Source organism: Phocoena sinus, chromosome 20 (assembly GCF_008692025.1).
Source record: "Phocoena sinus isolate mPhoSin1 chromosome 20, mPhoSin1.pri, whole genome shotgun sequence".
Lineage (NCBI taxonomy): Eukaryota > Metazoa > Chordata > Mammalia > Artiodactyla > Phocoenidae > Phocoena > Phocoena sinus.
The window spans coordinates 44,098,956-44,111,831 of record NC_045782.1 but is presented as its reverse complement, the minus strand read 5'-3'; the positions used below and the strand labels follow the sequence as shown (position 1 = coordinate 44,111,831).

The 12,876-nt window shown below is 45.5% G+C and overlaps 1 protein-coding gene across 2 annotated transcripts in view; it reads right to left on the bottom strand.

Annotated features, from left to right (window-relative positions):
• Positions 1-12,876, bottom strand: part of MAP3K3 (mitogen-activated protein kinase kinase kinase 3) — a 62,203-nt gene that overhangs the window by 13,967 nt on the left and 35,360 nt on the right. For both annotated transcript variants that reach the window (XM_032616325.1, XM_032616326.1), the window contains one exon: positions 8,617-8,737. In XM_032616325.1, the coding sequence (XP_032472216.1) occupies positions 8,617-8,737 (121 nt within the window). The remainder of the gene's footprint in view (positions 1-8,616; positions 8,738-12,876) is intronic.

Genomic DNA, 12,876 nt, shown 5'->3' with positions numbered 1-12,876 from the left:
GGCTAACCTGAGGCTCTTGGTAGTCTGGCTTCCCCACTTGACTCGAGGGCAGAGGCCAGAAACCAAACTGCTCTAAAAACAGGCACAGAATTATGCTGGATTTCCACTTGCAACACCTCACTCACAGGGTAGAGGCTACCAATTCTGAGATAAGGAGGTACCTGAACCATGCCTTTCAAATGATCTCAGACAGCCCATGGAGGAAAGAGTCTGTTTGTCCAAGTTTTCTAAGCCCTGGCAGAAACTGATGCTGCTCAGAGTATACATTTAGGGATGCTATGCCATGAACTAACAGAGCAATGAAATCAGCCAAGGCAATTTTTCTTTTGTTTCTCCGCTCCCCCACCCCCCGGCCACCTGCACAATACGCGGGATCTTAGTTCCCCGACCAGGGATCAAACCCTCGCCCCGGCAGTGGAAGCACAGAGTCTTAACCACTGGACCGCCAGGGAAGTCCTTCTTTTCTTTTTTATACTGTTACCTTGTCTTTAATTCTCACAACACACCTACAGCGGAGGTGCATTATTATCATCCACGGTGTGCAGGAGGGGAAGCCAAGGCCCAAAGTCATGTAGTGTCTTAAGGGTGGTGCTGCATCTAGAAAACAGGCCTTGTGACTCCCAGTATATTTCAGCCAAGGCAATTTTGAGACCACAGTTTATTTCCAAAAGGGGCAGCCATGCTACTCATACATTCCCCATAAGCAATCCAAACAGAGGACGGGGGGATCCGACCCATGGGGAAATGTGACAGCCTTTCTGCAAGGAGCAGCAGGGAGGCAAATATGGGGATTTCTTGACAGCACAAGGGAAACACAGTGCCATGTCTCATGAAGCTCAGATTCAGAGTTGTTCTGTCAGTGATCACTTGTGAGTTGGATGCAAGATGACATCTGGCCAACAGAGGGCTCGAAGGCAATGACAAGATGGAGGTAAGGGGAAATCGAACAAGAAAGCTACTCCATTTTTCAGAGGGCCAGATGTCAAAGACCCATGCAGCCGGCCATTTCCCTTGCCACTGTAGCACGAAATGCCAGTGTAACCATGAAAAGAAAGATAGTTTTCTTAAGCCCTAGCGTGCCCTAAAGCACAGAGCGCTTTTTAACACATGGCTTACAAACAGTAGCCCAGTGCCTACTTCCCACTTCCGGCTTTGGAAAACATTCTAGTAGCCCACAGGTTCTATGGAAATCCAATCCCTATGTTGGCAACATTTGTTAGCAGCAGAAGCGACCTAAAAAGGGGAGCAAGGTATAGTGAGAAAAGCCTAGGCTTGAAAATTAGATAAACAGAGGTTCAAATCAGGCTTTGTCACTTATTAGCTGAATGATTTAAACTCTCACCTAAATTTCCTCATTTCAAAAAGGAAACAACTATCTACCTCATAACCGTTTTTGGAAATTATAAATGAAATGTGGTAGCACAGGTACACATATACGTGGTAGGAACTCGACAGAATTCCATTCGTTCCCTTCACTCTGTGTAGCAGATATAATGGGTCAGATAGACTCAAGAGCCATTCTACCCTTCTAGTGTGCCTTCCAGCACTTCAGAAGTTCATCAGCTAAAAGCTATTCTAAGACCTCCTTTAGGTTCAGCCAGTTAGATGCACTTGTGTGAGATCTGGATGGCTTCCTGCTGTTCCTGGGCACAGTCCTAGAAGCCTTGGTTTTTCTGCTGCAGCACTAGCAGAGACCCCACACCTGATCTCAAGACACAGGTGCAGGTATCCCTGTGTAAGTGGTGTGTGGACAGAGCACAGGGGCCCTGTGCTTCTGGATCCGGTGGCTTCCTCATTACAGAGGGAAGAGGAGCTCTGCAGTGTGTCTTTAGACTTAGAGTCTGTTTCTCACTCTTCATGATTTTACAAGCCAGAATGTGCACCAAATGCCTTCTTCCTGAAACTAGTCAGAGTGGATTCTGTTCTGTGCAACTGAACCCTGACCAATACATTCTGGAGCGAAAAGGTATTACATATTTGACCTACAACAAACAAAAAATGTCTCTTGTGAGGAACTGATGAGAGAGAAAGAAAAACTCTTACGTATTGATGAAATCCCACACACTAGTCCAAACTACCCCCAGGTAGGCTGAACTACCCTCGATCTGAGCATCAGAGCATCTAGGGTGCGACCTCCCCGGCACAAAAGATCCCTGGCCCCTCAACACCCATTCTCTCCTTCACCGCTGCCACTGAACTCTCCCCTGGTTTTGCAGGTGGGATGGGACTAGCTCACATGAGGCCAGCACTACAGACCCAGGAGGGGCTGGGGGAAAACAGCAAAGGTTTTCTGAGCTTTTATTTCCAGCCAGAGACTTTCACTTTTTCCAATACACATTGCTGCCTGCCGAGAGCCAGCCTTGTTATCTGATGGGCAATGGGCCAGGGGCTATTGTGCACAGGCCCACAGCTTGGGGCAGGAAAGGGAAGTCTCCCCAAACCAATGGCTATCAGAGGAAGCGAATGGAAAAACCAGGAGTTGGCAGAACTGCTCCAGAGCATTTTCAGTTTAGTTTTTATCTTCATTTCAGAAATTAGGGGCTAATGAGACACACAACAGCATCTGAGAACGAGTGAGACAGGGACCTGAATAGGACAGGACACTGAACTGTAAGACTCACTGATCCTCACGTATTTACCAGCACGGACAACAGTGAGCCAGACAGCACAAACACAGTGCTATGCAACACACAGCTCATCCTAGGTCTCAGAAGGCAGGCAGCTTCTCTGGGCCACCCTTCCCTGGCATTCCAGCCTGATCTTGCTCTAGTCTCATCAGGGCACTTATACCAAGGGGCCCCCTCTCAGCACCAGCTGAAGTGAAAGAACAGAGTAGTAATCCTGTGCTCAGAAGTGCTCTCTTCTGAACAAGGATTTCAGCTGCCAGCTGTCTGCATTCCTCTAGCGCTTGCTGGCTCTCTGCTTACCTCCTTGATCTGGGGCAGCAAAACCCTTACCCTAGGATACGGCTGATTCTTTTGCTCTGTCTTCTGACTCAAAGCTGAAAGCTAGGTTCTCAGACTCTAGCCTTCTCATAGGAGACTCCTGTCAGGAAGCTGATGCAGTCAGGAAGTTGCCTCCACAGGGAGTTAGTTCTAGGGCTTTGGGTCAGTGTTAATGTGCAGGTCATTGCAAGTACAAAGAGAAAGCTTTTTTTGGCCATCGACTATTTTCTCTAAACCTTGTTCTCTCTTAGGGAGCTGATGAGGGGAAGAATCAAATCTTTTTTTCTTCTTCAATATCCTCGCACTGGACCAGGCTGTGCAGAGCAGAGCTCCGCAATATTTTCATCTCGTAAGACCTTGAGAACATCCTGTTTCAACTTTCAAAACTCCCATTTTATTTTGAAGTTGTGACCACCACTAAACAGTTTCTGGTCTCATCTAGTATCACAGAAGAATTTTTAGCAAGAAGGAGAAAAAAAACCTGTGCAGTGAAGGAAGCTGACCTTTTTGTTTCCATGTATGTGGTCACTACCTCTGCAGTCCTGGTTTCCACTCTTGCATATCTTACCAGGACTGGAGGTGTGCACTGTGTATAGCTCTCTAACTTGTTACTGCCCGGGTGTCACTGTAAGTCATCTCATCCTTTCAACATTCCTTTTCCCTCTGCCTGAGTTTTTCCTTCTCTGTTCTCAGAGGAAGAGGGCTGCCCTCCTCCTTACCAAGGAACTATAAGCCCTCTGCCTGGACTCCCCAGTTCACCCCCAGCAGGATTCAGCTCCCCTATGGTCCCCTCTTCACCACCTTCAATCTCCTTTTCACCTGTCTTTGTGCTTCCCTTCATAAACATGCTCAGATCTCTAGCCTAAAAAATATCCTGACCTTATTTCTGCCACTGCCTTAAGCCACTAGCCCACCTCTTTTTTTTTTTTTTTTATGGCCAAACCCCTTGAAAGAACTGATTGCCTCTACTCATCAGCTACCCATTCCTTAGTGGGACGATCTGGCTTGCCCCGCTGTGGGACGCAGTGGCAGGACGAGGAGCGAGATGGAATAAGAACAGAGGCGAAGGACTTAAGATACACTAGACCAAATGGGAGTCAGATGTGGCAGGGACAAGTCCTTTAGTTGATGGCTTAAGGGCACCGCCCACTGCATTGTGGAAGAAACAGTGCTTGAGCTCAGCTTCAAAAGGTGATAGAATTTCTACAGGCAAAGACACAAGGAAGGGTATATTCGCATAGGGAAATTCCATTTGCCTTGTCTGCAGATCTTCCCACAGGGGTCTCTCTTTTGGGTTAACACATTCCCTAATAGTTTTTTAAAATTTATTTATTTATGTAATATTTACTTTATTTTATTTTTAGCAGACTAACTGGCTTGAAAAAAACCTGGAATTCAAGGTATGTATATTATGATGGAAAAAACAAAAGGTGAACAGAATAGCTGGTTTCAAATATCTGAAAAACTGTCATATGAAAGATGTTATCTGTGTTGCTCAAGAGAGCAGTACTAGAGTCAACGCGTAAAGTGAGAGAAGGCAGAATTTCAATTCAAAATAAGGATGAACGTCGAATAAAGAGAGCTGTCTAAAATTGGGTTGGGCTTCCCTGCACTTCCTCATTACTGAAAATGTTGCAGTGGGAGCTGAATGACCTGCATGTTTAGTCTTCCACTCATATGCACTGGTAGCACAAGTACATTAATGCTGGTGGAGGAGGAGGGCAGAGAAGCCCCTCCTGTAGGTGGGGGGTTGAATCACTAAGGCTTCTCGTTTAACCCCATTTGTATAGCTAGGACTTCTCCTAGTCCCTCATGCTTAAACCTTGACTTCTCTCTTTCTGTTTCCTTCTATTCCAGAAGGCCTTACCCTGTACCAGCACAGCAAGCACTCAGACATTTGTGGATGAAAATGACAAGTTTGTGTCTCTTACTCTTGGTCTGTCCTTTCCAACCTGGCTGGTACCATGTAACGTCTTCTTCCCACCTTCTCTTACTTTCCCTCCTACTTCTCTGGTCACTCCTTTCCTGCGTCCTGCAGGCTCATCCTCCTCTAATTGGCCACTGTCTGGGTTTCTAAGGCTCAGTCCTAGGCCCTCTTCTCTTCTCATTTTGTAGTCTGTTTAGAAACTCTTATCTGGGCCCATGGCTTCAACTTGACAATTTCCAATTGTTTCTACCTTTGGTTTTCTCCCCTCTGAGCTAGAGATCTGTATAGTTAGCTGCCCATCTGCTATCACCTCTTGGCTGTCTCTTTTTAAAAAAAAAACACAAATGTTTATTGGTGAATCGATAATCATACCAAAATATCCATAATAATACCAATTCAACCTGTCTAAAACTTAAGGTCTGCCCTTCGCAGTGCCTGAAACCAGGCTCTCTTCTAGTCTCTGTCTTGGTGAAAGGCACTGCCAATTACCCAAATCCACAAACCAGTAACTTACGTCCTGCTCTCTCAACACCTGAAAATCCAATCCAATACCACAGTGGTTCGTAAACCTTTTGAACTTAGACCCCTTTTCCACCTCTAAAACTTGGGACACCAAAGAGCTTTTATTTATAGGGGTTATATCAATTGATATTTACTGTATTAGAAATAAGGGTCAAAAAATTTTAAAACACAATAATACACAAGTACACATTCCATTAGCCATACAGCAATGACATTACCTCAGGCAGGTAACCTCTGGAAAATTCCACTATATATATGAGAGCCAAATCATGTCTTAGTATTATTATGAAAGTAGCTTTGACCTTCCAGATCCTAAAAGGATCTCAGGGACCGCCCCCCCGCAATGTCCCTAGACCACGATGCCATGTCCCGTTGGCTTTACCTTCTAAGTGCCTCAAATCCACCTGTTCCTTCCTCTCTCCACTACCCTCACTAGCCTAATCCACGCTTCTGTCTTCTTTCACCTGGACCACTGCATTAACTAATACGGTTCTCCCTTGGACCCATGCTTGCCCCCCTGTGATTGGCTCTCCACACTGTATGCAGTTGGAGCAATCTTTTCAAAATACAAATCCGAATATGCCACCCATTCCTCTTCACTTAAAAATCCTAAGGTGTATTTTCACTGCTTTCAACGTAAGGATCAAAATATTCATCACGGTCCCCAAGGCTCGGCCTCCCTCCCCAGCCTCAGCCCATCCTCCTTTCCCTTGTTCTCAGCTCTCCAGCTCTCAGGGCTTCCTTCTGGTTCTCAAACACACCACACTCCCTCTACCATGAGGCCTCCGCATGGGTAGCTCTCCTGCCTGGAGCCCTCCTCCCTATATCCCCTTTGAGTAAGTCCCCTTCAAGCTCTGGGTCACAGCCTATGGCTTCTCTGGCCCCAAAATCAGGTCACATCCTTCTGCTATACGTGCTCCCAGCACCACACACCTTCTGGTCGCAGCCTGTAATTATAGATGAATCACATCATGACACGTAAGGTCTGACTTTCCACAGGTGGACAAGGGCCATAGGGACAGGAACTGTGTGTTTTGCTTCCCATGATTCTGGCAATTATTTCTTGAATAAATAAATGAACAAATGAGTAAAAATGCAGTTTGACAGGGAGAGGGATACAATAACAAGACAATGTGATAAGCATTAGAATAGAGATGGGTACAAGGGGTCACTGTTCCCAGTGGCTCTCCACTGCCCACCGAACAAGCCCACGTGCAGTCAAGGGTCCCCAGCCAAGGCAGGCATTCTTTCCCAGCCTTCTCTACTTCTCCAAATATCAATACACGAGCCAGTCTGAAGGATAAGTGGGATCTCCACCAGCAAATCACTGAAATGCCCTCTCCCCTCATCCTTGCTTATGGAAATCCTCCATAATCTCTAAAAATCCCAGAATGCATTTCCCAGGTCGTTCCAGTTAGAAATAATCTCTGCCATTTTCCAGCTTTTAGAAAGGCTGCCAGGCTCTGCCTGCTTCTCTCGTCAAACCCACCACTCCAAACCACCTGGGGTTCTCAGAAGCCACCACCATCTTCTGTGATCGTGCCTGGCAGATGCCCTTTTCTGTGCCCGGAGTATCTGTCCCTGCGCTCAGTAAATCTTCCTTAGTTTGTCAGCTCTGATGTTCCCTCTCTTTAGTGAAACCTTTCCCCAAAGTCCTGGGCGCCGTTGGTTACTGCCTGCTCTGTGCTCCCGCACCACCCTCAGCCTCCCAGATGCCTCCACCATGGCACTCATGCCAGCCCAAAGGCTGGTGCCTAATGCTTGCTGACTGAAGGAACCCAGGATGTGTGTGTGCTGGGAGGCTGTGTTGCCCATTCTCTAGATAGATAGGAACTCGTTCACAGAAATCTTACTCCCCGTAAGATTTTAGCACTCTCAGACAAGGAAATTCCATATACGGCCCCTACAGTGAGGGCCCAGCATGTAGCTTCCACACACAAATCACAGGAAATTGCTTAGGAGCCGGAGGCCCAATCACTGCCCTATGTCCATCCTCACAGCTTACTCTGCAAAGGAGCAATGCTGCCCTCCTCCAGCCCCTTGCTCTCTACAAGGGCTCTGGAACAGAGGCCAAACTAGCAGAGATTCCCAGGTTCCAGGGCACCTGGATTTTAGGGCCAGAGATATTCTAGATAAGGTTTCCTTGTCGGGGTGCTGGCTCTCTCCTCAACCAGCTTATTGAAAACGCAGCCACCAATTATCCAAAATGTTAGGGAAATATGAAACATATATACAGACTTTCAGCTTGGCAACACTTACTACCAGTGCTTGCTAGGGTTCCAGAAATTACTCAGTGAGGCAAAGTCAATGCCTCAGCAACACATTCTTCCGGCTGCCCCCGAGGAGGCTTATCACTCCCAGACAAGCTCAGTGACAGGTCTGATGCTCAGACCTCCCCAAGTTCAGCTCAAGATCTCCAGAGAGCAGTTCAGCTTCATGCAATTCTACCTGTATGGACAGAACCTGTATGGACAGCAGCAGGAGTCTCAGCAACGTAGGGCAGCAACCTCAACAGAAATATTGTTAAGGCCGGACTTCCCTCTTGAAACAAACTGCACAATTCAAGAAATGAGCTTTCTCTTCAGACTGTGGAAAATGGGATCCAGAGCAAAACTGGATTGCCTGGTATAATGCACAGACCTGATTTAGATTCCTTTCCTGGGGAGGCCTGTCAGCAGCTACATAGCTTTCTTCCTAATGAGCCAACTGTATTTACTACGTCAACAGTCTCCTGTCCTTCCCAGACAACTTAGTTTGACTCTCCAGGAGTTTCATTGGAGAAACTTTGTTCCATCTTCCTTGAAGCATTAGGACTCCTCAGGAATCACAAGCAAGAGGTGTGATGTCAAAACTCAATCTTGGACCTGATTCGTAACTTCACAAGTCCCCAGTCCTTTGGGGAAAGAATGGTCAAAAACGAGGGTATACTGCTGCTGGAGGCCTTCAAGCAGATGTTTGAGGAGATCACTTTTTCAGGGCTGTTGAAAAGGAATTTGATTTTGCCACCACATCATGAGAGTGTAAGCTCCTGGAGGGTCAGGACTCCATCCCAGTCACTTGTCTATTTCTTCTCCCCAAAGAAAAGCATGGAAGATTATTCTGAACAGCGTAGCAGTCAATAACGTTTGATGACTGGTTTTTAAATAATTTTTAAAAAGAACATTTAAAAAAATACATGGGCAGATAAATTAGATGAGAGGAAAAAAGGGGTGAGATACTCACTGACAGAGAGGTGCCTGCTCCTGGGCTCAGGGGGCTGGTAGATGGTATTTATGTCTCCCGCAGACTGGGAAGCTTTGATTCGCACCTGCCTGGACACCCCGGAGTGGGGAGGGGAACTGGTCTGCAAGATAAGAGGAAAAAGGCTGAGCTCGTTAAGCAGGCAGGCTTAGAAAGGCCCCCCGCCCCTCCCTGGGCCTCCCCACGCTCTCAGCCGCCATCACGCTTTCAATACATGAGCTACCCAGCTTCCCCTCAAATCTCACTCCTCAACTCCTCTTGGCAAATCACTGTTTACTCAATGTAGTTATCCAGCTTCACTGATATAGAGCACTGAGACTCAGTGCTCCAATTTATTAGGTGATGACCCAGACACAGAAGAATAACAGGCATTCCTGTAATAATGTGCCAAACAGAAAAGCGCTGTAAATACCCTCTCATAAAACTCTCCAGAGAGCTTGGGAAGAATAGCAGGAAAAGCAGGAAATTATTTCAGTGGCAAGATCACCTGCCACGTGGGGGGTCAGAATGGAGAATGGTGGCAACTTCTGGACCAAAAATTCTGGTTGATAAACCTAAAAAATAGCTTGATATGCTGCTTCTTCCCCAACCATAATCACTCCTGGAAAACTAAGGTAAGAAGGTCTCAGATGCTTCATATTACTGGGGTTTACATGTGAACCATCTCAGGATTGTGTTCATCTCAGAAAGGCTATCAAGGCACCATTCTGCCAGAGGTCAAGGACTTCAGAACAGGGTCAGCAGCCTTGCCACATCTACCTCACTTTGCACTGACCCAGTTGGGCCTCAAGGTGAGCCCTTGAGAGAAAACAAAGCAACAGAAAGGGACTCTTGCACTGAGAAAGCTTAAAACTGAAGCTTGGAGGTAAGCAAGTGATGTCAGGATGTGCTCATATATAAGCAGAGCACTGTGGAGAGTGGGAGCTCAGAATTTATAAATAATTTGGGTCAAAGTTTCTACTTGTTTCTCTCTCTCTCTCTTACCTCCTGTAAGAAAAAAAAAAAGGACCAACCTAAACAAACTATATCCTGTCCTCCAGGAAAAAGGCTTCCCGCTCTCAGGGCTAAGTTCAGCTGCCAAGCAGCCTCCTCTAGTCCCCCTACGCCAGACTTTATCACATGCAGGGCTGTCTTGACAAACTGTCTTGCTCTAACGGGAAGTCAGACCAAGGGGAAGTGAGTGTTCTTGCTAAAGCCTCCAATGTGCAATAGCTCTCTGCCGAGGGTCAGAAAGGAAAAAACAATCAAAGCCACACGCTGGGGAAGCAGGCCAGTGAAGGGCAAGGAAAAAGCCACGGCCTTAGAGTCAGAAAGAGAAGAGCTGCACGCTGAGCACCCCAAGGACACCTGCTTAGACACGGGGCCTTACACAGGGTGGGAATTCAATACATCTTGGCAACATGAATCTGAAACGTACCAAAGAACATAGATTCTAAACTCTCAATTTTAAACCTAAAAGCTGAGCCAGGAGAGGAGGTTCAACAGCCAGCACGAGCATAGGTTTCTAAAACGAAAGGCTGACTGTGGCAACAGTGGGAAAACAGATGAAGGGAATCAGGGGAAGTTTCAAAGCAGGGCTTCTCACATTTTCGTGTGCACACAAATCACCTGGGACCTTGATGACGTGCAGATTGTGATTCAGTAGGTCTGGGCTGGGGCTGAGAATCTGCATTTCTAACAAGCTTTCAGGTGATGCTGACACAGGGCGGCAGCAAGGTCTTAGGAGGTGAGTCACACTTGGGTTTAAGGCAATGGTTCTCAGCCCGAGCTGACCAGCAGAACTGCCTGTGGGGTTTTTAACACCTCAGGCCAACTACAACAGAATCTCTGGGGGTAAGGCCGAAGGATTAGTGTTTTTTAAATCTCCCCCAAGTGTTTGTAATAGTCAGTCAAGTTCAGAAAACCCTGATTTAAGGAGATAAAAGAGAATGGCATGGTAAACAAAAATGAGGTTGATGCAAGGATTCAGGGAAACTTGAACAAGACCTAGAAGTGGGCAAGAGAGGAAGGAGGAAGGTGGGACTAGGAAAAATAAAAGGGACCTGTAAGAGAGTGAAAGGAGAGCCAACAGGTATAAAGTGTGTAGCTGGCAGAACATTCTAAAGACAGCAAATAGAATGGTCATTTCATTTGACCATTCAATGAAAACCTCACTGAAAGGCTCTGGGGGTAGCAGTGTGCTGTGGCCAACACAAACAACATGAAAAATTACCAGGGAACCACATGCACAAAGACTGCAGTCACTGGAAGCTAGGAGATTAGCAGAAAAAGAGATTATAAAAGTTGGCCCACAAATCATCTCGATAAAAGAGTTGGTGGTATCAGACAAAGGGAACAGGTGGATTCAATGATGCAGGGGGAAAAGAAGAGGTGTGTGTGTGTTTGCTTTAGTTTGGTTCACAGAAACATGAGCTGAGAAATGGCACCTTGGATGTCACTAGTCCTCTGCTTCAATGGTGGCAACGAGACATTTCCATGATAGACCATGACAGTTATGATAGCTGTGGAAGCATCCAGGTTATTTAATAGATTTACAGCTTTAACATCCATGAATTTATTAAAACGCTTAAAAAAATCTGCTTTGAAGCTATACAACTTGAATAAAGGATGCCATGTTTATACCCCTTATACAAATTCTTATTTCCATTTTGTTCTGTGATAATCCTCAATATTCAAGGGGCTCATCCAAACTGAGATTAGGTGAACAAATCTGTGTTTTTATTATCCCTACTCTTCAATGCGTCACAGACTTTGTTTATACATATGTATGCTTCGGCTTCCTTTCCCGACTAAAGAGTTCCAGGCTTTTTAGGCCATACACATATAAAACTGACCCCAACCCCTTAAAAAGTTTGTCTTCTCTTGGACCTTTCCTAGCTCAGTTAACCTTCTGAGCTGTGGGGAAGAGAATGACACATCTCACAAGTTTTCCTCACGGGCAACATTATACTTTCTGTTCTGTTTCTAATGAACTGTGAAAGAACCTGGGTGAGGTTTTCCAAGGACTACAATAATTCTAAGATCCCTTTCCTGGATGGTATCTAATACATACTGGACTATAGTCAGAACATCTGGATTCAAGACCAGCTCTGTCACTATTTACTGTTTCACCTAGGCCAAATCACTCTAAGCCTCAGTTTCCCCAGGGGGTAGACTGGCGATAACAGATGCCTAACCAACCACTCAAAGCTGCAAAAACCAAATGAGAATTGAAAGTACCTCATACATGTAAAGTGTAATGATTTTTAAACAGGGGCCAGACTGAATGTATTCTGCCCAACAAGTTTCGTTCTAACTTCCTGCACTTGCCCCATTAGTTTCTTGGAAAACTGAAAATAATTACCATTTAGATTATCCTTGATATTTTGAACTTAAATAGTGTCAAATTCATTGACGGGAAATTTGGGAAGTGGGTAACATTTAGATGAGAAGATTATAAGTTTACTTTTGTCAGAGAGAATCTGAGGTTACAAAACAAAATGCCGTTCACAGTTTAAGATGGTTGGGTATTTAGTTTTTATCATATGCAGGTACAAGTGACAACAGAATGTTAAGCTTGAGATTATGTTATGACAGTGGAAAGGTCGAGAAAGTTATAAGAAAGTCAAGAGCAGAAAGATAAATTAAGAGTTAGATGCACACATGTTTAGAAAAGAAGTCTGTAATAGGAAAACAGCTAAGAGTTGATGGCCCAAGGCAGAGGGCTAGGGCAGCAAGAACTACTGAAGGAGATGGTGAAGTATCTTAAAATGGCAGTAAAACCAAGGCTAGAGAAAGACTCTTCAGACTAAGAGGAGGTGCTGTGATTGCCCAAATCCAGGAGTTCTCAGGTAAAAACAATATTGAAGCCTAAGACCTGGCCTTGGCCAGGTGAGATGGGAGGAGTATGACTTTCCACCTTGGTGGGGGAGGAAGACAGAGGAAAGATCAGAAGCTGTCATAGAAGGATCAATAAAAAAGGAATCTGGAGAGTAGAAAGAGATAGTACATTTAGAAACAGGAGTAAGAAGGGAAGTAAAGGTATAGGTGATAACAAAAGGTGGATGAGTTGACAGATTGCTAAAAATGGAGGAAACTAAGTAGAGAACAAAGTGACTGACAGTTACCATCAAGAGGAGATGAAGACCAGGTTGATATGGTATCCTGGAGAAGTGTATGTAAAGTGTGATCTGTGGGCTGGTGCCAGGGTACAACCTGTGGTGTATACCAGTCCTCAACAAGGTAAATACCAAAATGGAAGAG